The 25792-nt window shown below is 36.5% G+C and overlaps 1 protein-coding gene across 4 annotated transcripts in view; it reads left to right on the forward strand.

Moving 5' to 3' along the window:
• The window catches only part of SMARCAD1 (SWI/SNF-related, matrix-associated actin-dependent regulator of chromatin, subfamily a, containing DEAD/H box 1), a 50680-nt gene extending 26084 nt beyond the window's left edge, over positions 1 to 24596 (forward strand). For 3 of the 4 annotated variants that reach the window (XM_032224051.1, XM_032224050.1, XM_032224052.1), the window contains exons 9-24: positions 822 to 1210; positions 7038 to 7240; positions 7826 to 7916; positions 8943 to 9042; positions 11676 to 11735; positions 11906 to 11981; positions 13515 to 13650; positions 14864 to 15001; positions 15417 to 15512; positions 15646 to 15763; positions 15929 to 16050; positions 18243 to 18431; positions 20225 to 20343; positions 20912 to 21094; positions 21822 to 21931; positions 23540 to 24596. In XM_032224051.1, the coding sequence (XP_032079942.1) occupies positions 822 to 1210; positions 7038 to 7240; positions 7826 to 7916; positions 8943 to 9042; positions 11676 to 11735; positions 11906 to 11981; positions 13515 to 13650; positions 14864 to 15001; positions 15417 to 15512; positions 15646 to 15763; positions 15929 to 16050; positions 18243 to 18431; positions 20225 to 20343; positions 20912 to 21094; positions 21822 to 21931; positions 23540 to 23601 (2192 nt within the window). In that variant the 3' untranslated portion in view covers positions 23602 to 24596. The remainder of the gene's footprint in view (positions 1 to 821; positions 1211 to 7037; positions 7241 to 7825; positions 7917 to 8942; positions 9043 to 11675; positions 11736 to 11905; positions 11982 to 13514; positions 13651 to 14863; positions 15002 to 15416; positions 15513 to 15645; positions 15764 to 15928; positions 16051 to 18242; positions 18432 to 20224; positions 20344 to 20911; positions 21095 to 21821; positions 21932 to 23539) is intronic. The other variant, XM_032224053.1, reaches the window with a different exon arrangement.
• The last annotated feature ends 1196 nt before the right edge of the window (positions 24597 to 25792 follow it).

The following is a 25792-nucleotide window of genomic DNA, read 5'->3' on the forward strand; positions in this document are numbered from 1 at the left end:
AATTGAGAAGGTATGTACTTAATATGCTTTTTAAGAAATGTGGTAAGTTATCTAGAAGAGAATATTCATCTAATTCCTAGATATGAGGACCACCTATGTTTTCCAGCTTTTTGAATTCAACTTATGTTTATTCTATAGCCCAATACTGACTCCAGGCACTAGAATGACAGCTGCAAAGCTTTGCTTGAATATGATAATGAAGAAAGATAAATATTTTCACCATAATGGTAGAATGCGTATTAAAGGGCTTCACAGCTTTGTATAGATAGTAAAAAGTATGGCAAATGAAATAATGCTTTGTGAGTCCCCCAAAGGCACCCCCCCTGTTAAAAGTAGACATTTGTGATTCATATTTAACTGAGGAGGCCTTTTCAAGAAGAAACTTGAATTTTTATGCCTGGAAACTCAGACCTCTCCATGTATTCTGCCCATGTTCTTTTGCTAGGGTTGAAACTCTTCCATGATCTATGATAAGCAATTATTTAATGTGGTGAAGTAAAAATACTTCGTGCTGCAGAGTAGAAAAACACCATGTCCTCCCAATATCCATTCATTGGTAGTGTGATAGTCACAATGCAAGGAGGGTTTTCACTGCTTCTTGCAGTGCTTTGCCAGATAATCTCTGAAATGTTCTCTTGATTGCTTTCGGTCATTTTGATAGCAGTGCCATGGGGCAAGACAGCTGCACTGAGTCTTAAAAAGTTACTAAATTTGTGCAGAAGCAACTTCATGATACTTTTGTGGACTCCTGCTAGATTCAGTGGGCTTGCTATTGTCCTCGCTTTTCAAATTGTCTCCATCCTTTTATGTTATATCTACAGATGCACCTTCAAAGAGTGAAGTTTCAAACGGAGAGAGCGTCTCGGTTAATAATGCCGCTCACCACAAGAAAGATACCAATACAAAGCCGAAAGAGAAATCATCCAAAACTTCTGAGAATGGCTTCAGGAGAAAGAAAAAAAAGAAGAAAATTTGGAGTACTAAAAGGGACTCCCAGGAGGTGCAATACGAATCTGCTTCGGAAGCCGGTAGCTCCCTTGATGAGGACTATAGCAGTGGTGATGAAGTGATGGAAGACGGTTATCGGGCTAAAATTCTTAGTTTTCTTCAAGGTGCTTCTCTTGGTGAACTCACTTTGATTCCACAGTGTTCTCAGAAAAAGGCTCAAAGAATAATGGAGCTCCGTCCCTTTAATAACTGGGAAACCTTGGTAAGTCTGTATTCTTATTTTTTTAAAAAAAATATCAACAGCATAGAATATATTCATGGGATGTCTTCCTACTAAGAAGGCATACATGTGTCGCTTTAGCTAACCAAGCTAAAACACTTTGCTTCTTCTAAGCCAGTAGCATTTCAAACAGTGTCAGATGACCTCACTTTGAATGCATTAAGGGATGATTTTCTTGAAAAATAGAAGCTGATTGGCTGGCAACACTGTCATTAATTCTTGAGCTCGGAAACTTGGTTCACTTTACTGCAGAAGAAGAATTTGGAGCTTTCATTTGTGAAGCTGCTGTTTGCTTGGGTTTTCTGATCTCCTGTCGTTGAAAAACCAAACAGAAATGAAGAACGTGGCAATTTTTTTTAACTGCAACTTTGCTCAGAGAATCGGTAACCAACTTGCAGAGTTTCTCCATGATTGAGATGCCAGGATAATTAAGTGTGTTAAGCAGTTGATGAAGAAACTTTTGTTATTTCTTTTGATTCCTTCATTTTAACTCATCACTGACTTTTTTTAATCTTAGTATTAGGCAATTTTGGTAATTTTCTTGAGTACTATAAAGGTGTTTTTTTAACCTTCAAAAACAAATTAGAAGTCTTGACATGGAAATGAAAGAAGGAAAGAATACCTGTTGGTGAGTACTTTTTATGCTATTGCAAACATAATGAAAAAAAAATGTTTTCAGTAACTTTATTTCATGCTGTTCCACCAAAATGAACAATCTTTAGTTTTTAGAGGTGTGACTTTGTGATTTGTCTGTTAATTTCTCAAAGGGAAAATTATGGAATTTTGTCCCTGTGAGTTTTATTTGTCATTGTTTTAGATAAATGATTGGAAGTAAGCTACTTTATCTAATACTTCTGATGTTTGTTCCTTAAAACATTATTTCTAGGAGTTGAGACCACAGCATTTAAGCACTTTTTAAACCCGACCTCTATACATGCTGCATTGTTCCGAATTAGGCATTTTAAGCATATTGGACCCTAAATTGTTTGGGTCAGGTTTTTGAATGGAAAAAAAATACTATTTCTTGCATATTTTAAAGTGCATACATGGAAAATACATGAAGATATCTTTACAGCAGCCCTGCCTGTGAAGTTGTTTTGCCTGAAGTCTTATACTTTGAACAGAACATCTGTCCTCTAGAAACATGTTGAGTTTTGTCTAAACAGCTTCTTTGCAATAAAAATTGCTAAAGGGCTGCCATTCTTTGAAATGGTTCCACAAAATTAAATTGTGTAGGCCTGTTTTAATTCAAACCTCTTTCATAAAGGATTCATTTGTCAGTACCAAAATATTTACTTAGCTTTTGTAACAACATACCCTAATATTAATGAAATTCAGCAAATTATATACTTGGGACTTTTCAAGAAGAAATAATTTCTGAAAATGCTGACAGCAGACTATTCAGCTGTCCAGTATTTTTTGTTACTATGCATTAAGGCAGTGTTGGGGGGGGGGGGTGTCATACTTTGAAGCAAAATATAAATAAAAAATGAAAGTACTCCAGTTTCTTTTTAACAAAGACGTTAAAACAACTTATAAATTGTTCAGCTATCAAGCATAACGGCCTGCAATATTTTTAAAAAATCTAATAAAAGAATCACAGTGAGTTTATGGCACAGCAGGAATTTTGAATTGTATAGGTTAGTGAATGGTTATTGTATGCAAGTTTAATCAGATGTAAACCATAGGTTAGTTTTGGATATGGAAAATACATTTTTAGAAAGTTTCTGTATTAATTATTTCAATTGGACACAGCTATCTTTTCAATAATAGGAATATTCAAGTAATTAATCATTTTTTAAAGTTTGGAATGGATATTAATATATGTTTCAGACCATGAACAAAACACAACATGTCAAGTAGCATATGGAATTGGAGAATGTGGGGGTAATTAGAGATATTTGGAGTGGTGAGGTGAATGGTGAAAAGTAGATTGTTATTTTTCCTACCTCATATTTTAATATCTTTTATAGTATATCATATTCCTATCTTGCACATAGCAAAGCATTTCTTATCTTGAAAAGTAATGCCATGATGAATATGTATGTCCATTACACCAGAATAACAGATACAGAGTTGGAAGGGACCTTGGAGGTGTTCTAATCCAACCCCTAACTCAGGCAAGAAACCCTATACCTGGGATGGCGAACTTATGGCACGCGTGCCACAGGTGGCACACGGAGCCATTTGTCAGGGCATGCAAGGCTTGCCCTGTTAGCTGGCCAGCGCGCATGCACGCGCTGGCAAACTGTGTTCAGCCTTTTTTAAAGCCATTTTTTGCCCTCCCAGGTTCCAAAGGTTTTATAGGAGCCTGGGGAGGACGAAAACAGCCTCCCCTGCCCCCCCCCCGAGGCCCTCCGGAGGCTTCAGGAGCTTCCAGCCCTACAGGCAAACTGGAGGTGACTTCCATTTGCTCGTAGGGCTGTTTTTTGTCCTCCAGAGCCTTCAGGGAAGCTCCTGAAGACTCCGGAGGGCCTCGGGGGAGCGGGGGAGGCTGTTTTCGCCCTCCCCAGGTTCCTATAAAGCCTCTGGAGTCTGGGGAGGGCAAAAAAAGCATGCAAAAAATGGGGAACACCTGTTATGCGCCCATGCGTGCGGAGTGTGTGTCACGCATTGCATTATGGGTGTGGCAGGCCCCCGCACGACCCCCCCCCTGAGCTCCTCCCACTTATGGCATGTGAGCCAAAAAAGGTTCGCCATCGCTGCCCTATACCATTTCAGACAAATGGTTACCCAAGCTCTTCTTAAAAACCTTACCTGTTGAACCAACCACAACTTGTGGAGATAAATCACTCCACTGATTAATTGGAAATTTCTCCTTAGTTCTAGATTGGTTCTGTCCTTGATTAATTTCCATCCATTGCTTCTTGTTTTGCCTTGTAGTACTTTGGTTGATACTTTGAAGAATAGGTTGATCCCCTCTTCTTTGTGGCAGCCCCTTAGATATTGGAAAACTGCTATCATGTCACCCTTAGTTCTTATTTTCATTAAACTAGACATATCCAATTCCTACAACCATTCTTCATATCTTTTAGCCAACAGTCCCCTAATTCTGTTCCTGTGTTAATGCAGCCAAGAACTGTGTTGGCTTTTATAGCCATTGATATTGTTTTAGTTAGTATAATTTAAAACCATATCTAACAAAATATTTCATAACAAAACAAACATTGTCTTAAAAAATAATAGGTTAAGAAACTATAGGTTAAGATAATATGTTGTTAAAAGGTCAACAGAACTAGAAATGAAAAAGCAACTTGAAATAATTTTTAAAGGGCTGATTGAGTGGTTGAATCAAAGTAGTCTATGTACAAGTCTATTAGAAAGATATTCATCAGTTGGTGTGTAGTTGATTGAAGAAATTGGACTTAAAAATTTCCCTGGCCCAACCTAAAAATAAGGCTACTTAGGCATATCTAAAGCACCGGTGTCAAACTCGATCACGTCATGAGACATATCACGACGGGTTTTTTGCCTTTGCAGAGCTGAGATTGGTGTGGCCTGCACGTAATGCATCCGGCCCGCGGGCTATCAGTTTGGCAGGCATGCCCTAAAGGGATAAATAAATCTGATCCTTTAGGTAACTAGAACACAACCTTTGGCTATATAAATGTTCAGTTTCCAATTCAGGACTCTACTGTCCATCAGTTGACTATGTATATTGTTATATTGCGCTAGATGAAATCTCAGAAACTGACTTTGTTGTATCTTCAGGTGCTTCTATATAGAAACTTTTATTTATCAATATATTGCCACTTTCATTGTAGTCAGAGGAAGGTTGGAATGCATAATTTTGACTTGGGTTGTGTGCGTACTTAAGTGGAATTTGTTTAATCTGACTTAAATTTGTACAAGGTGAATGCTTCAATAATTCATAAGATTTATTTTGGAGAGTGGCTGAAGGTGTTGTTTTTACTCAAGACTTGGAAACAGATGGAGATAATGCAACGTGAAACAAACTGGGTGGTTTTTTTAAACAGATGGTTTCACTTAAGGTGTAATATTTAAAAATTGCAAGTCTTCACAACATCAATGTGGCCTTCCAGCACTTAAAATAATTATTGAAAATGTTAATTAACCTATTAAACTATTTTTACAGGTAAGATAAATTCACTTTTAGAGGTTCAGTCCTACTTAAAGTCAAGCATATTTCGTAACAATTTAAGAGAGTTCATCAGAATTGCCAAATAAAAGCCACAACTGTCTAAGGAAGAGATGATATGCGTTTTACAATAGGTTACTTAATGAATATTGCTGGTATAATTTAAATAATTAATATTTTACAAGATTAAATGATGTAAATCCAATTATTCTGTTATTTTGCTACAACAGTCCATAAAATAAGGTTCTTTGCTATAATTCCTTAGCTTTGGGATTCCCATTGTTGCTATGGCTCTTGTTCCTTACCATAACATTACTGCTGAATTAGAATTAATATTAATCGGTTTTAATTTTTAAACAAGTTTCAAGATTAGAAGAAAGTATGTATGTGCTTCCCTAAACTTTCCATATGACCTTACAAGCTTTCTGTTCTACCTGATTTTTTAATCAAATGTTTTAATTTTAAAAAGTAGGAAACAGGCATGTTGCAAACTAATAACCTGTAGCATCAGATTTATTTCCAACCATGGTGTTGGAAACAGATGGACTTTTTATAAATTCTTGATGTTTTTGTAAGATGCATTTAACTTACGTTTTTATTATGAATCTGTACAATACCAAGATAAAAATAAAAGGATGCCTATTTAGTCTGCACACTGTGAAGGAGATTACCTCTTTTAGAAGCAGAGAATAGATGCTATTTTTTTACTGATGTACAATCATGGATTTAACAAAAGATCTTTATAGCTTTAGGATTAGGAAAATAAATCTTACTTTGCATTCTGTTGTATATAACAAGTTATTTCCCTGTTTAAACAAGCACAGAGATTATTTCTTAGTGCTGGAGGCAATCATAACATTGCAGATAGAGTTTTGACAGGTATTGTCCAGGTTGATTATCTTGGCTTTAAAAGGACATTCCATCTTTTCCAGGTGGGTGGTGAATAGCTTTGAAAACTTTAAAGCAGACTTTAGCTGTTCTTTCTCTTTTTAGAAATAATGGTTTGTATATAGAAACCTTCTGCCAAAGTAATTTATCACTGTAAGCCATGGACATAGCCTCAGCAGTTCTCAAATAAGTCCTATGAATGCTTTGCAGCTCTTTATTTTTGATTTATTTTTTTAAAAAATCACTTTGTTAGCTTTGGTTTGGACCAGCTAATAAATAAAAGCACATCAAATAAATTAAGGATTGATATAAAGATTCTAACAAATTTTCAGCTCCATATTAATAGTGCCCTCTTGTTGCAACACGATTTTACAGTTTTTATACTGTGTGCTGAAGCAGTTTGAAAAATCCTATTTTGGGTTCGTGGTGTCCATGAATTCATTCTAAAAATAGCACAAGAATATTAATTACTTAATATGTGTTACTATGGGCAAGCCAAAAAACTGTGATCGTATGCTACTCCAATATTTAATGAATAAGATAACAATTCATTAAATTATTGTAATAATTAAGTTAATTAAGTTTTGACCAGTTTTGCTTGGTTTTTGAACTTTTATTTTCCTTTTTATAGTTTGTATTTTAATGTTTTCAATCAAAAATGAAAACGTATTGAGAAAAAAATAGGATAACCAAAAAGTCTGAGGAATAAAACTGATGGATTCTCTATGTTCAATTTATTTTGATTTTGTATTTAAACCTAGTGACTCCCCCCCTCTTCTCTCTCTCTCTCTCTCCCTCCCTCCCTCCCTCCCTCCCTCTCAGTTCACAAAAATGTGTAGGACTAATGGCTTGTCAGAAGATATTATTTGGAATTGCAAAACTCTACTAAGAGAGAGAGATGTTGTGCTAAGACTTATGAACAAATGTGAAGAGATCTCAAATAAACTGACCAAACAAGTAACAAAAATAACTGGAGAGGGAGGTGGTGGATGGAACATTGCCCAGCCAGCCATCCTAAATCCATGGTAAGCAAGTTTGCTTATTCATAAACACAACAACATAAACAGAAAAGAAAGATTGTGATATAGTATGATGGTTGAGATGCTAGATTAAGAGCAGAGAAACTCACATTCTAGTGTAGCGATCCCCAACCCTTCTGGCTTTGTGGATTGGCAGCGGGGGCGTGTGTGCTGGTTTCATGCTTGCACAAATGGAGCTTTGTGTTCCTGTGCGCTCACTCACTTGCACAGACTGTTTACAGATAATTGCAGCAATGTTTAAATGTCTTCCATTAAAATTAAAAGGACTAATTTGTTGACAGAGCAAGCTGTGAGCTTTGTACATTGAAACTTGTTATAATTATTGTAAATGCTTTGAAGCATTTAACATATTTACATGTCCTAATTCATCCCAAAACTGTAATATAATTTAGTATTATTTCCCGTATAATAGTGGGATAGTTGAGAGCCAAATGATTGTAATACAAGGGCAGGTTTTGATTAAGGAACTTGTGTCTTTTAGCTATTATGCTACATGCTTGGAAAATTGTACAGGCCAGGGGATGTAAATTCACACAACAGTAACTTCTACTTTTCTTTTTCTATTGTCAGCATGGAACTTAAGCCATATCAGACGATTGGTTTAAATTGGCTAGCACTTTTGCATAAGCACTCACTGAATGGTATTTTAGCTGATGAAATGGTAAGTTGAAAACACTGTGGCTTTAATTTGCACTGAAATAATTTATAACACATGTAGCTGGCCCAAAGTCACCAATAAATTTCCATGAATGAGAAAGGACTTAAACATGGGTCTTTTCCAGCCTTAACCTAACTCCTTAACCATTGCCTCACATTAGCTAATACAATCTTATGCTTCTATGCAAGAGAGAAAGTGACACATCTGAATGGGTTAACATAAAGACCTGGGACTAAATCATACTGTGAGTGTGTTGACTGTGGCATTCCAGATAAGTTCTGGAAAAAAGTAATTTGGCTGTTTTGCAACTTCAGAAAGGTGCCACTAATAGAATCAACTATGAGAGTGCAAAATATCAAAAGCTAAAAAAAACCTTGAGACTGAGTTTTATGGATAACTAGCCAATAACCCGGCATTGCCCAGGTATTTATTTATAGTGGGGAAATGTCTGGACCAAACGTAATTTCTAAAGTTGGATATTCTCCCTTACCAGAGGGAGCCCACTTGTGGAGTACTGTGAACCCATTGCTAGGGCAACTCCACCATGCTATACGGTAGAAGTCATTTTACGGCAGTACAGTAGAAGCCATTTTAAGGCACAACAGGCTGTATGTTAACAGAACACACACACCGAGTGGTGTTAGGGATGTCTTACCCCCAAAGTATTTGTTTCCAGAGAGTAAATCATCTGTGTACCAAGTTTTGTTGAAATTGCTCGAGGCGTTCCAAAGTTATGCTGGAACATACAAACACACATCCGTTTTTATATATATGGAAGAAGCAGTAGTCGCTAAGAAGGACCTGGCTCTTTCTTATAAGTCTAGACTTACTATATTAGTGAAGAATGAAGAAAAAGTTTAGCAGTTGTACTGTGTAGATTAGAGATATTACAATGATTTGAAGGAGGAAATATTATCTATGACATTTAAAAAAGTTTATCATTTACTTCTCAATATGTTTCTATAGTTTAGATTTAACAATAGCACCATGCTATAAAAATAATTATATTTTAAATTACTTTTTACCTAGGGTTTAGGAAAAACCATTCAAGCAATTGCTTTTCTGGCATATCTTTATGAACTGGATGATGTAGGTCCACATTTGATCGTTGTGCCAGCATCAACATTAGGTAGGTAAACCCTTGGATCCTGGATTCGGAAAAACACCAAGGGAATTTAAATATTTATTTTTTTTCCTTACAAATTTTGAAAAAATGGATTTATTACAGCTAAGAAAAAGCCTCACAGACAACAACAGATTTCAGAGTAGGTAATTGAACATTGAATATCTGTTTTCAATTGTGTTTAAATCTAGGAATGTTATCAGCCCTATAGAACAGACCAGCCTAAGAATCCAATACCATATATTATATGCATAAAAACTACCGTATTTTTCAGAGTATAAGACACACCTTTTTCTCTCAAAAAAAAGGGTGAAAATCTGGGTGTGTCTTGTATGCTGAATACAGCATTTTTTGCCTCCTGAAACTCCGCCCCCTTTGCAAAAATGGCCATGCGTAGCCTTTAGGAGGCTTCCAGAGTGCTCCTGGGGGCTGGGGAGGGCAAAAATGAGTGAAAAATGGGCCGTTTTATGTGTGTTTCCCCCACCTCCCCGGAGCACTCTACAAGCCTCCTAAAGGCTATGCATGCTCTGCAGACCTCCCAAAAACGGCCCGTTTTTGGGAGGTCTGCAGAGTGCAAACACTTTTTTAAAAACATTGCCTCTTCAAAATCTTGGTGCTTCTTATACTCTGGTGCATCTTATACTACGAAAAATATGGTACTTTTATTAGATACCGTGTTTCCCCGAAAATAGGACAGGGTCTTATTTTCTTATTTAAAAAATAAGCGCTTGGCCTTATTTTCGGGAAGGTCTTATTATTTTTGAGATACAGGAGGCGGCGAGCATGGTCACCTCATGGCTGCTATTGTATTGCAATATTTTCAGGGAGGACTTATTTTAGTGCATGCACTCAAAAGCCCAACTGGGCTTGTTATCTGGGGAGGGCTTATTTTCAGAGAAACAGGGTAGATATTGTTAAACAGAATCTTGCAAGTCAGAATGTACTTCCGTCACCTAGGAAGAGGCATGTTTGAAACATTTTTCTCCATATTCCGTGGAATTGATTTTAGTTGTACTTGTCCAATCATTGTCTTGGTAACATATCTTTCAAGGTCCTTTAACGCCATTCTTTATGCCTCTACAGGATGAAATCTAGCATACTCTTAGAGCCCCTACATATTTAGAGCTACCTGGTATGTTTACAGCATCGTATGATAATCCTAGAAGTCACTGAAGTACAGGCACTCCTTGACTTATTTTGAGCCCAAAATCTCTGTTGTTAAGTGAGATTTGTTAAGTGAGCTTCGCCCCATTTTACAACTTTTCTTGCCACAGTTGTTAAGTGAAGCACTGCAGTTGATATGTTAGTAACCCTTCGTTGTTAAGTGAATCTGTCTTCCCCATTGACTTTGCTGGTCAGGTCACAAGGACTGATCACATGACCTTGGGACACAACAACAGTCACAAATATGAACCAGTTGCCAAGCATCTGAATTTTGTTCACATGATCATGCAGATGTTGCAAAGGTCGTAACTGTGAAAAAAAAGTTTCTTGTTTTAGTGCAGTTATAATCTTTGAACAGTCATTAAATGAATTGTTGTAAGTTGAGGACTACCTGTATTTGTCAGCACTCCTTCATTGGATAATCAGGAAAGAAAACCACAAGACTCCATTGATAGAAATCAAGTGTACTTTTACTAATTATAAATGAACAAAAGCGTAGCAAAGCGAAGACTGATTATTTAGGCGCGAAAGCAAATGATATATAGAATAACCCATTCCCCACCCCTTGGCATCCCAGTCATAGTCTAATCATAATTCTCCCAAGTGTCAGGTGCGAGATAACTTCAAAAGGCATCACCAAGATGGAATGTCGGTGCTGCTGGCCTTGGTGGGAAACCTCCTCCGCATGCGCAGTAAGACAGGCAGCAGAACTCCAGAATCTTCCTCCAGCACAATTAGTAGTCCCCTCCCAAATACCATGCCCCCCCCTCCCCGTTTCAATGGCAGCCGAAGCAGCAGCAAAGCAGAGGCTGACAGTATTCCTCAAAAGTACTGAAACAGCCATTTCCCAGGAATTAGCTCAGAAAGAAGGCCAAAGACATTGCAAATTTCTGAAAGTGGAAAAACTACAAGATGGCTTAGGAGCATCTAGATTCATTCCTATGCTCATTTATCTTTGAGTCAATAAACTGCCTCAGGTAGTCCTTGCTAACTGGCACAGTCATTCAGCAGACACTCAAAGTTGGGGAAAGTCGCAATACGACGATGTGACGAAGTGAGTTTGATACCCCTGGTCTAACGTTTTAATTAGGAGAGTCTCCAACAGATTTATTATGGAAACATCCTTTTGTGTTTTGAGGAAAATACAATAAGAGATTACATAAAACATTTTAAGACTGCAGTGCAAATAACTGCCCACTCTCAACCCCAGTTTCACTATGTTTAAAAGTATGTATCTGTTGAACCCTTCCTCCAAAGAGCGTAGGGCTCTTTCCACTAATCGTGCAATCCTGCATACATTCACTCCAAGGAAACCTGACGAAGGATCCCAGATGTCCTCATAGTGAGAAGAATCCCAGTCACAGCTGTGTTATAGTTGTGTACGTTAGTGTGAGCCAAGTTAGGACTAATATTTGCCTGTGGGTAGATTAATAAAATGCTTCTTTAACAGTTTCATGTATTTTTTTTAACAATAGATAACTGGATAAGGGAAGTTAACTTGTGGTGCCCAGAACTCCAGATTTTATTTTATTACGGTAAGAAATTGTGTTTCAAGATAAAATAACTATAACCAAAATATAGTTCTATGTTTTTATGCCATAATGTAGCAAACTGAACATGTGAATTGCAATTAAATTCATAAGAATGATTTAATAAATTATCTGGAATTAATGAAAAGTCTAACTCACTTTGCATTTTTGCCTAGGATCTCAAGAAGACAGGAGGCATCTCAGAATGGATATCCATAATAAAGTAACAGATTTCAATGTGATAGTGACAACGTAAGTAGAAATCCATTAAAAATGTAGTTACATATAATCTAACAAAGTACTTCTTTTCAAGTGTTTCAATTGAGCGTGACATTTTTATTTAGTATAATAATTTTATTTAATAATTTCAAAAAGAGATGTACAATTTCACCTACAGTAATATTTCAAACATTTTGTAAAATCCAGAGTTGATTTGCACAAATAAAAATATATTAATGCTCAGTACTTAGACTGAGGAGAGAGAGTACGTTCTTTCTTTTCTCCCATTATTATTATTACTCATTATATGCACAAAGAAAATACTTTTGGGACGATACCTACAGTGGAAAGAAACTGCTTTTGTAACAGGAAGTGAATAAATATATTACAATAATTTTGTGGCCTTCTAGTGTGTCAGCATATTTGGAGCAAACAATTGTTAGAGGTGGCGCAGAGGTTAGAATGCAGTACTGCAGGCTACTTCAGTTGACTGCTAGCTGCAGTTCGGGAGTTCAAATCTCACTGGCTCAAGTTTGACTCAGCCTTCCATCTCCCCGAGGTGGGTAAAATGAGGACCCAGATTGTTGGGGGCAATAGGCTGACTCTAAACCGCTTAAAAATGGCTGTAAAAGCACCATGAAGCAGTATATAAATCTAAGTGCTAGTGCTATTGCTATTCCCAACCTTCTCCCCGAAAAAGATTTGTATAGAATAAAAAAGTCTTCTCTATAATTCAGTCAGCTATAAATCATAACAATTGATTATTTGTAGGGCTGAATAATTATCAGTATAGGACTTTTTATTGGAATAAATATATTTTTCAATAAATTGTGTTATTCCCGTTGATTGTAGGGAGATATAAATGAATATTCTTGTAAACACACCAAATGTAATAGATGTGGCATAATCCAAGATGAATTGCTAGTTATACTTTCCCAGTAAAAGATTATATTTAGAGATTTTGTTCTCTAAATATATTACAGGTAGTCTTATTTAATGATCCAAGTGGGACTAGCAACTCGGTCCTTAAGCAATGTGTTCACTGAGTGAAAAACCACATGACTATGGTTGCGCTTATGATTTTACACAAGATAATGCATACTAACTGACTAAGTTACATGATTGAGACATCGAGAAGGTCATAAATGTAAGCATTGGTCACAAAGTTGCATTTCATCACCATTGTAACTAGAATAGTTGCTGTCCGAGGCAATTGCTAAACAAGGAGTATATGTAATGGAAAAATAGTTGTGCCTATTGTGCCAGAGTGTTACGTACAACCAAAGGCAAATATATTATTATAATATAATAATATAATATTCTAATGCTATAGTTCAAATACTTCCAGCAGTTGTATTTTTTCTGGTAATGGTTCTTTAAACTCTTGCCGGAGTTAAATTGGTCTTTCATTTAAATATGCAAGTTTTTAAACAAGAAACATGCATTATTATACTATCAGAACTGACTAAATGAATGCTATAATTAGTATGTATGTATGTGTATGTAATCAATAAATGTATGCATATTTGCAAAGCAACATATACTCATAGTTTGTTCTTTTGATAGGTATAACTGTGCAATTAGTAGTCCAGAAGATCGTAACCTGTTTCGCAAGATGAAACTTAATTATGCAATTTTTGATGAAGGCCATATGCTTAAAAATATGGGTTCTGTACGCTATCAACATCTAATGACAATCAATGTAAGGCACTGATTGTTTCTTTACTCTTGGAGTTTTTTTTGTCAGTATTTGATTTACATGTTCAAGGATTACTAAATGTTACATTATAAATAAAATATTTTAATACATAATCTGTTTCTCATTTTACAACATTAAATTGCAGTCATGTAAAGAGTTAGCTAATTGAATTCTGTAAATATACAATAAGCCTTAGGTCTAAATATAGAAGCTATTTAAAGCCATAGGTGTCACATCTCTTGCATGACCATCTCTTCTTATCATCTCTTCTGGTCCCACAAGGTTGCGTAGAGTTGACAAACCCATTTTTGAAATAATGCCACCTAACAATGCCATCTAAGAGGCATGCCTTCTCTGTTGCTGTACCTCCTCTTTGGAATAAGCCCTTCCAGTATTGTGTCTCCATGTTTTACCACCATCTGCTGTTGTGTATTGAATATTATTTTTTTATTTTCTTGGTGTTTGTTTATTTTGCACTATTTTCTCTTTTGCGTGTTACAAAGCTACAAATTATGAGTGAGGTGGCTTTATCCATTTTTTAAATAAACCCGCATGCATACTGTTGTGAATAACAGCATAGCCAACCATAATAGCTATTATCTGTCAGGTTACAAAAATGGTTGAGATTTTTACTCTATTGTTGTGAAACCTGGAAGCCATCTTTTACAGTTGGGCCTTCAGGCCTGCCACATTTTCTACTGTGGAAAATGGGAGGGTGATTATTCAGAGTGTGGGTGATATATAGTCAAAATAACATTATTTCTCAGAAAGTCAAGGACACCTTGCCCTGCAGCTGTGATGAGGTGACTGGGGAGGCATCTCCAGTTTTGGATGGTGCCTGATTGGATCATGTGATGGACATGTGAGTGCTGGGCAGGGACTTGAACTTTCAACTGGGTGGGAAAACCTGGAAACTTTCAGATTCAGGTTTTTCCAGATGTGCCAATAGGACATCGCTAATAAAATGAAAATGAAAAAACTCAAGCCTCAGAGTCTTCTTTTGTTAGGGGTGTTACTTGGAACCCTGACAATTGTTTCACTTTGGTGACATTTAAGACTGTTCCTGAACATTTTAAATAGGCCATTTTTAAAATATGTAGCTATGATAGTATTACACTTCTCAAGAGTGAGGTGAACCTCATAATTCGATGTTTTTGCAAAATGTTGGTGATTTAATGTTTCATCTTCTATTCACTGCTTATTTTTATCAAAACAGGCAAAAAGCCGTTTGCTGCTAACTGGAACTCCTGTTCAAAATAATCTTTTAGAACTTATGTCCCTTCTGAATTTTGTAATGCCACACATGTTTAGCAGTAGCACCAGTGAAATTCGGAGGATATTTTCTTCTAAAACAGTAAGTGTATTTTGTGTGTTTTTTTTTCTTTTGCAATGGAGATAAAAGTTATATGATTATTGTTAATTTTGCATTGTGAATTTAAAGATAATTTTACAACATAGTTCAGAAAAATCATAATGCAATCTTCAAATTTGCAATTGTGGATATTATTCTGTACAATAGGAAATGTTTTAGTCATTGTCATAACCACAATGTACCTGCTCGTGGACATACTGTGATTTAACAGTGGTTTGTTTAATAACCAAAAATGATTGGGTTCAAACATTGTATTAAACTAAAACAGGGTACATTATTGCTTAGCGTGGAATTTGAACCAAGCTTTATTTAGAATCAAGATATTCATGTTAAGGATAAATACATGTGATTTCTGTTCATGCTTTCATTGACAGTATGAAATATTTTTTTTTATTAGAAAGCATCTGAGGAGCATAGCATTTATGAAAAGGAGAGAATTACACATGCAAAGCAGATAATAAAACCATTCATTTTGAGAAGAGTAAAAGAAGAGGTATGCTTTTATTCTGCCGTGATAAATAATTATTTGATATCAGGTTGCCATAAATAAGTGGAACTTCCAGATTTGTATCTGTGGATCTAAGTTTGTTGTCCTAATACATAGAATTTCGGTCTTGGTCTGCCAGGTGCTGCAGCAACTACCTCCCAAAAAAGACATTGTTGAGTGGTGTGAGATGTCTGAGAAACAGGAAAAACTATACCAAGATCTTTTTAGCTGCCTAAAGAAATCTATTGATGGTCAAGGTATAAATGCATATTAATACTCAGCGATTTTTCTTTTGCACGAGGGAGCAAAAACACTGAGCTCTACTGGGATGTTTTTTTTTTTTAGTAAAAAAAAAATATTTTTAATTAACATGCTTTTGAAGTATGTGGATATATTTCCCTGATGCCTGTTTCTGTTTGTAGAAAAAAATTCAGAAATGCGTAATGTCATGATGCAGCTAAGAAAAATGGCTAATCATCCTCTCCTCCACCGCCAGTATTATACCTCTGAAAAACTTAGAATCATGTCCAAACTCATGCTCAAGGTAAGAAATAGATGCATTTTAGTTTTGTCATAAAAAGCATTTGCCCCCAAAATGGGTGATATATTAAATAAATAAATACAAGCTAGTCCTCAACTTAACAACAGTTTCCTTAGTGACCATTCAAAGTTACAACAGCACTGAAAAAAGTGACGTATGGCCGTTTCTCACAGTTACGACATTTCCAACATCCTCATGACCATGTGATCACAATTCAGATGCTTGGCAACGGGTTCATACATATGACCATTGCTGTGTCCCAAGGTCACGTGGTCACCTTATGCAACCTTCACTTCACAACCTTCAGGTTCAGTTCACAACCAGGTTGCCAACTTATCCACTGCAGTGATTCATTTGGCAACTGAGGTAAATTGGGGCAAAATTCACTTAACAAATATCTCACTTAACAACAGATATTTGGGGCTCAATTGTGGTCATAAGTGGAGGACTACCTGTAAATGATAGCAGTAGACTTATATACCGCTTCATAGGCCTTTCAGGCCTCTCTAAGCGGTTTACAGAGAGTCAGCATATTGCCCCCAACAATCTGGGTCCTCATTTTACCCACCTCGGAAGGATGGAAGGCTGAGTCAACCCTGAGCCGGTGAGATTTGAACCGCTGACCTGCTGATCTAGCAGTAGCCTGCAGTGCTGCATTTAACCACTGCGCCACCTTGGCTCCTAATGATTCCTTGAAGTTTTCTTGGCAAGGTTTTTCAGAAGTGGGTTGCCATTGCCTATTTTTTTTAGGGTGGAGGGAATGACTGACTCAAAATTCCCCAGCTGACTTTGTGCCTCAGGCAGGACTAAAACTTACAATCTGCCTGTTTCTATCCTGGTACATTATCCATTATACCAATCTGACTATCTTGTCAAGAGTAATTTTATATTTTGGGAGAAACTAACATTAAGAATTGAAAATCAACCATTAAAAATTGAAAAAGATTGGGAATAAGTTCTAGAATGAAAAATGGTTTTATATGACAAAATAAATAAAAGTGTTTTAATTTTGTAATTTGCCCAAAGTTATGAATGGATTAAAAAACAACAACAGGAAAATGATCACACAAGGTACATTTGTCCTGTTTTCTCACAATTTGAGATCTGGCTTTAGTGCAGTAGGTAATAGGTAATGCACCTCTCCCTGCACGATCAAGACAAATTCAGAAGGTTCTGCATTTATTTATTTCATTTTATATGGTCACCAATTTCCCCAATGTAAGTCTGGGAGATAACAGATTAAACTATAATATAAATACAAAGTTTATTTTTTTTAAAATAAAAGAAAACAGTGCTCCCACCATACTAAAATAAAGTGACAGCCAAATGAAGCATTCATCAATAGCATTGGCTCAATTGCTCTTCTGGCCTTCATACTTATGAACTAAGTCAGGTGTAAGGAGAACAGAGTTAAAGCAACTGAACCTCAGTCTTCTAGAACATAGGCATAGGTAAGGAAAAGGCATGTTTCCTGAGACCTACTAGATGACAATCTGTAGTTGTTGTTAGTTGCGAAGTCATGTCTGACCCATTGCGACCCCATGGACAATGTTCCTCCAGGCCTTCCTGTCCTCTACCATCTTTTGGAGTCCATTCACATTCACAACTACTGCTTCAGTGACTCCATCCAGCCACCTCATTCTCTGTCATCCCTTTCTTCTTTTGCCCTCAGTCGTTCCCAGCATTAGGCTTTTCTCCCATGAGTCTTTCCTTCTCAGGTTGCCAAAGTATTGGAGTTTCATCTTCAGGATCTGGCCTTCTAAAGCGCAGTCAGGGTTGATCCCCTCTAGGACTGACCGGTTTCATTGCCTTGCAGTCCAAGGGACTCGCAGGAGTCTTCTCCAGCCCCATAATTCAAAGGCCTCATTTATTTGGCGCCCAGCCTTTCTTATGGTCCAACGTTCACAGCCATACATTGCAGCTGGGAAAACCAATCTGTAATAGGTGGAACCAAAGCATGTCCAATCTGATGGAGAAGGTGATCCCTCAAATACTTTGTCCCCATGACTAGCAATGATGATATTACCTAGTTTGGGTAATGAAACGTCTGCAAGAAAGCAAGCAAGCTCAGAGAGCACCAAAGAGTCTTCTCTAAAAAAACAGGACTATGGGATAAAATAAATTACAGGACAGTAGGTGTGTTTTGCATGTTAATGCTATTCATTTGCAAATAACAAGGTTTGTTGTTGTTTTAGGAGCCTACACACTGTGAAGCAAACCCTGATCTTATTTTTGAAGATATGTGTGTGATGACTGATTATGAACTGCATTTGCTTTGTAAACAGTATGCAAATATTCATGACTTCAAACTTGAAATGGAACTAATTATGGATTCTGGAAAATTTAGGACACTTGTACGCATTTTATCGGATTTTAAAGAAAAGGTGCACCCTTCATACCTATCCCTTTTGATATACTACAAATAAATGAGCTGTTTTCAGCTGTAAACAGACAGGAACACATTTTAGAAAATGATAGTTGCATTAGTTAAAATGTGGACAGCTCTCTTCAAATTCCTCACCTTTGAAGAGTCTTTGAAAACAAAATAGATACAACATTAGCCAGGGCTAAACGGTCAGCAGTTGCTTCTAGGATTATGAACTCATCTGCCCTCTCAATACCCTTTATCTAGATTTGTCATTAACCATGGCTAAAAATCCTGCCTGCTCACAATTTACCCATGGCTAGTGTAACATGTGCATAGGGACTCTTCGTCAGGTAGGTTCCTCAAATGTTTGTGTGAAAAATAGTATATTGAGGGGGGGAGGGTGTAAACGCAATTAACACCTAAATGAGTTTTATTAAACACTTTATAATATAACAAAATAGGCCTTAACTAGACAAGAGAGATGAGAGGGAGATTGTTTGGTAACAGCTAATTGTTGGTAAAAGAACTGATGGCCAAAAAGAGTGAGGTTCAGAGCTAGGAAATCTAGTTTTCTAAGAACCTTTTTGGAGAATACATAAATATTGCTTTTAGTGGCCGACGTTAGGGGTGGGATAATAACTCTTAAACCAACTGGATAATTTTTGAAGCTGTTTTGAAGCTATTTCAAACGTGGAGAGAAGAAGACTGTACTTTCACAAAATAGCAATAACAATAGCACTTAGACTTTACATACTGCTTCATAGTGCTTAACAGGTTTACAGAGTCAGCAGACTGCTCCCAACAATCTTGGTCCTCATTTTATTGAACCTCGGAAGGATGGAAGGCTGAGTGACCCTTGAGCTGGTCAGAATCAAACTTCTGCCAGTTGGTAGAATTAGCCTGCTTTACTGGGTGGGGGGTGGGGGGAAATCTATTGAAAGTATGAAGTATTTTTCAAGATAACATGATGGGAAGTTTTTTAGCCCAAACTCCTACTTTTTAAAGACAAGGTAGATGTATTCTTTTGAAATAATAATAAGCCTGCATATGTGACAAAAGTGGAAATATCTTTTGTAGTAATTTGCTACTGAGTGATCCGAGATTGAAACATAAAATCTTCTTTAGAAAATACCTAGGTACTGAAGTTTATGTTCAGAACATATTTTTCTGCTACTTAAACTAGAATAAAGTAATCTGATCATAAAGTATTAAACTCTTCCTGTGTCTTATTAGCACTGTATTATTGTTGCACCCCATAGTTTTGCTTATGTCCAAAGTTACAGTTCTTTAATAATTAATTCTTATTAGACATATCTTCTACATAGATTACAGCTGACAGATAGAGAGATAGAAAGCCGAGGTGGCACAGTGGTTAGAGTGAAATACTGCAGACTACTTCACCTGACTGCTAGCTGCAGTTCGGCAGTTCAAATCTCACAGATTCAAGGTTGACTTAGCCTTCCATCCTTCTGAGGTGGGTAAAATGAGGACCCAGATTGTTGGGAGCAATATGTTGACTGTAAACTGTAAAAGCACTATGAAGCAGTATATAAGTCTAAGCACTATTGCTATAACACTGGTCATTTCATGATCAAGTGAAGCCATCACACTCGCTGTTTTGTCCCTTGAAAACAATAGACTAGTTTGGTTCTCAACCTAATAGGTATGTTAAATATTGGCTTTCAAATGGATTGCTTAGTTTTAAATTCAGCCTCTGTAGCCTAAAGCAGCTTTAATATTTGTATCCTTCACTTCCTGCTGAAAGTAGGAGCTTTTTTCTTAAATTAATTGTATTCCTTTGTCCATTAGGGTGACAGGGTTGTTTTGTTTAGCCAATTTACCATGATGCTGGACATCTTGGAAGTTCTCCTGAAACATGAGCAACACCGTTATCTGAGACTGGATGGAAAGACACAGATCTCCGATAGGTAAGAACCAGTGGTGGGTTGAAGGCAGTACGCCCCGGTACAGGCATACCGGAGCCTGCCCGCAACACCGGGTACCGTTCCGGTACAGTGCTCCGGAGGGCCCGCCTGCCCGCGCTCCTTACCTGTCTTTAAACCTTTCGGCGCTACTGCCCGTGGCACGTACAGTGCCTGCGCAATGCTTTGCCAAGCAGCTGGAGTGTTGCAGAGTCTCACGGAGGCATCGTTGGATGGTAAGACGCATGCGCGTGCTGCACACGTTCATGTGGAGGATGCTAGGCCCCGTTGCAACCGTACCGGTTGCAATGGGATCCGGAACCCACCACTGGTAAGAACATATCTGCTGTATGAGATTTTTTCTATATATATGCTTTGATGCTGTGCTCAACAAATGAACGGGAACATATGCCAGTTTTTATAATATGACCAACCAATAGGGCCGGGGTGTCAAACTGGCCTGCGGAGGAGAACTACAGTGCTGATCCGGCCCTCAAAGAAATCCAGTTTGACATTTTTTTTAAAAGACTTGGCGTGCTAATAAATTCTTTGCTTTTTCTTTCTTTTTGGATAGGATACATTTGATAGATGAATTCAATTCAGATATGGGTATCTTTGTTTTCTTGCTTTCAACTAAAGCTGGAGGCCTTGGGATTAACTTGACTTCAGCCAACGTGGTCATTCTCCATGATATTGACTGCAATCCTTACAACGACAAACAGGCTGAAGACAGATGCCACAGAGTTGGACAGACTAGGTATGGATTGATAAGAAAACTATCCCAATTTTACAAAGTGCTGATTTTATTATGATTAGTTTGTTGTGTTGGCGTAAATACCTCGATTGGAGACAAAACTTTAAACTTTGGTTCATTTGTTCTTTTTTAAGCCTAAAGAAGACTGTTTAGAATCTCAGACAGTGATAAGAATTACTCTCCGTACATCCATCTTCACACTGTTGCCTAGCAACATTTATCTTACTTATATAAGCTAAAATTGTTTTTATATTTCTCTTGTTTTTTGTTGCTATTCCTTTACTGTTTGAGACCAAACCATAGATTCACTTCATTGAAATTATGGAATTAGTGCAAAACGAGAACAAATTCAAAGACAGACTTTAGGTCACTGCTTAAAATAACTCCTTTTTTGGTAAAATATTTTTAGTAATTCATATATGAATATAGGAATTCTCAATATTAAAGTTTTTTTGCGATTTTTGTCTGATACTATGCATGTATGATATATGCCAATGACATAACTGCATGTATGATACTTGTATGCATCACAGTTCTAATCCACAGTTGCTGTCATTTTATATATTTGTCTTTGCATGGTTAGTCACCAAATACATTGCTAAAAAAATATAAGATTAATTTTCTATAAAATTATGCCAGATGGGAAATAATACTTGTAATAAACTTTAAATACTGTTTTACATAATTATATGAATAAATGTTTGATGTTGTTTGGTTTTACTTTATTTAGAGAAGTGAAGGTCATTAGGCTTATAAGTAAAGGGACGATAGAAGAATCCATGCTCAAAATCAGTCAGCAGAAATTAAAATTAGAGCAAGATATGACAGCAACAGAAACAGGTGAGTTCTTGCAGAATACTTTTTAGTAGGCTAAAAAGATAGGGCTCACAAGTTTTTGAGATAGAAAAAAAAAGTATTTATAAAACCAAAGAAATACAGAAATAATAATCATGTCACCAAATCTACTATTGCTTTTGTAGAAAATAATATTTATAAAACTGAAGGAATATGGGAATAAGCATGTCATCAAATCTATTGTTTTAAAAAAATTAAATCATAAGTTCAAGTTCATGTGTTCAAGAAAAACAATTATTTTTCAGTACAAATCACTATATAATAGCTACTAAAGTCTTTTACCTGGTGAAATCTCCATATGCTTCTCCTACATAGGTTCTTTTCAAAAAAGTAGTCTGAGAAATGTCTCTGAATCAAACAACATAGCATATGATTATTTAGAATAAATGTTCAACCTTGTGAAAGTGATCTAAGGTCAGCCCAATCTATGTTGTGTTATACATTCAGAATCTAGAGTCCTAAATTGGATAGATAAAAGTATGTATATTAATTCTTTTAAATGTACATTATTATTATTTTTTAAAAAAACAAAGACATTTAGGGACCACATGGACTGGAAAGCTAGAATTCACTTTTTTTTTTGTTTTATACCAGGGGTATCTAAATTGATTTCATTGAGGGCCATATCAGGGTTGTGTTTGACCTTGGGGCCGGGGAGGGGCGTGGCCAGATCAATGTCACTCACTGTTTTCATTTTCACCCGCAATGCTCTCCACACCTCTGCCAGAGAAAATGGAACTCTGGGAGGTCGCGTGCAACCTCCCTGAGCTCCGTTTTGCTGGCAGGAGGCTGTCACGGTCGAAAATGGAGCTCAGGGGGGCTGTACTGGCAGAGGCAACGCAGGCCGGTCCTTCACTGTTTCCAGGGTGGGCCCGTGGGCTGGGTACAGCCCACAGGCCTTGAATTTGACACTCTTTTATACAGTTTTTCATCAAATTTCATTCTTTTTTTGGACCAAAAAAGTACAGAAAGTTTTGACTCAGTTGTTTGATCAAAATCCAGTTTTACTTTTACCTGTTTATTTATCATATAAATAATGGTGTAAATGTTTTAATAATCTAAGTTAGTATTTCTTTTACATAGATTTCTTTGTCATGCTGTCTAGAGAACTATTTAATAAACTTTGAAAAGCAATTAGTACAACAGGATACAAAAGTATATATAAAAGTAAAAGTTACCAGTGGCTACACATATGTACTTGATGTGCCCAAAATAATTTTTGGAATAGTAGTTTTGGCCTTGTTAGCTTGCTCAAACATTTGAACCTGGGTTCCAGATTTAATTTAATTTATGCCAGCTACCATATTGATTACAGCTAACTCAGACACGTCAAGAAGATTAACCAGAATAGTAACTATTATGCAAAATCCCGAGAGTAAAACAGATTAAATTGAACCAGTGATTTGCAAATAAATATACAAACAAATTTTGCGTTCCACTATTTTAAAAAGTATTCCATTGCAGTAGTATACTCATGTTTAGTTAGCAAGATTGCAAAAATAATATTTTGGTTGCATTACTCATAACTATTAACTTGAATTAAATGTTTGAAATTGTGCATGAAAATCTGACGTATTTCTTTTAATTCTACAGGAGAAGAAGGAGCCATTCCAGCAGATATAGCAACACTATTAAAAACCTCATTAGGTCTCTAATGCTAATATTAAAAAAGGGGATGTAGATTTTTTTTTAATTTGAGGGGGGAAAATGTGGTGCTTCAATAAATCTTTGTTATTAAATACATTTGTATGAACATTTATAGCTTTTTAAAGAAATCTTGTTGTATTGGCCATGGAATTGCATTTTCCCACTACTGGTACTCAAATTAAAATGTACAGATGCCATGAAAATGTAGTGCATAAAATGCCATCTGTACCTATCTTACCAAGGCAGTTTTTAATAGGGACCCCAGTTTAAACAGAACTGCTAAAGGTTAAAGTTGTTGCATATTTTTGTAATTATTTCTACCTCTAAATATAAATATATATATATATAAATATATAAATAGAAACTTGTCTATTTCACTGGATGTGTGTTTTTTTACATGTGCCTTATTTGAAATGCCCCATTTTTCTTGTCTCTTAGTTTGTTTTTATTTGAAGTACTGTAATGTTTTATATCAAGATTGTTCACATAATAAAAATATTAATCTTAATTCTGTTTTTATATGATTCTTTTAACTGTAAAAAAGGAAAGAAAAATTAAAATCCCTCATATTTGTTTTTTTTTAAATCTATGATAGCTTTTACATTAAGGCTTCTCAATAGTGATGATTTAGACATTTTCTCCAAACTTTAGTGACCTTTAAGAAAGCTTTTATTATTTTTCCCCTCCGGAAATAAACCATTAAGGTTTGTTTTTTAAATCATATATCATTGTGCATTTGTTTGATTCCATTTTGTCATATTAGTTAAAAGATGTTTATTTAATTAAATTGTTCATTAAATTAATGAATCTCTGTTAAGGTATATTTCTGTGTTTGGGGATAAAGGTTCTCTTAAATTTATGGGAATAGACAGGATGGTAACTATGAAGTGCTTAAGATTCTTAATGCTGTTCAGAACGCATGCAAGGCATAGGCAGTGTCTGGTCGGATTGCAATCTGTTATCAGTCTAATAAAGTGATATCATGATTATCATCATCTTTTAATGACCACATAATCCCTTGCGGGTTGGAGTCTGGGCAACTGAATGGAGCTTAGTGTTTACTGGCCGGATGCCTTCCTGTCACCAATGCGGAGTTATATTCAGCAGATATAGTCTCATCATGCCCAGAGAGACAAATATCTAACTCTACCTAGGATCGAACTCATAGCCTCCAGATTGTGAGGTGAGAGCTCCACCTCTAGGCCACCGCACCACTCATATCTATCTTAGCACGATGCTGGAGTGATATGTGTTGCCTTCATCCAATAGTGTAATAGAGGAGCACAAAATCTTCACAACTCAGATGCTTAGGAAATAGTAAGGTAAGTTGGGGAAATGTGTTGTTTGATTTTTTAAAAAATATGCTTCGATCTAACTTTCTGTATTTTTGCTAAAACAATTTATGTGGAATGTTCTTCATTAAGCAAGGATGGGCTAGTTTTGAGGACAAGGTATTGTTTGCCCTGCAGTGCATTTTGCATTTGGTCAAGCACAACATTGGGCTGGCTGGACAAAAGAGTTAATCCTCTTAAGTTTCTGGCAATTATGAATAGATATAAAGCAATAAAAGGAGATACATTTCCTACCTCCCTGCAGAGCTGAGAGATCAGAGAAAGGATTACAAGACAGTAAACAGACATACACTGGGGAATAGCTTTAAATGCAGTGCATCAGCAGCCACAAGCGCACAAATCAAACAGCTGGTTGTATTCTCCATGGTATACCTTCTTACTCTCTTGTAGTCCCTTCAACTCCAATCTCTTTGCCTTGTGGGAAGGTGAGGGAAAAACGCAAGCAAATTCTGTAAGCAATCACCTGTGCCTGATACATCCACCTCCAACCCTGCAGAGTAGAGAGCTTGGAGAGAAAAAAAATTAGAAGGCAGGAAGACACCAGCCTGTTTGTGTAGCATATTGCTTTCAATGTGCATGAAAATACAAGCATAAACTTGCTTCTTGCTAAATAGCCAAACACTTGAATAAATATTCCAAAAGTTGGGTGACTGATTGTGAGGACAACAAAAGTGGAAGGGTGAAACTGATTAGTTTTGTCAGTTTTTAGCCAGCTTTAGGAGGTACTGAGAAGGAAAACGCAGTCACATGATTTCTCACTTAACAACTGCATCACTTAATGGCAGAGCTACCGGTACCAATTGTAGGCCCAAAACAAGGACTACCTGTACAAAATGTTTGCTGAATT

The sequence above is a fragment of the Thamnophis elegans genome, chromosome 9 (genome assembly GCF_009769535.1).
Source record: "Thamnophis elegans isolate rThaEle1 chromosome 9, rThaEle1.pri, whole genome shotgun sequence".
Classification (NCBI taxonomy): Eukaryota; Metazoa; Chordata; class Lepidosauria; order Squamata; family Colubridae; genus Thamnophis; species Thamnophis elegans.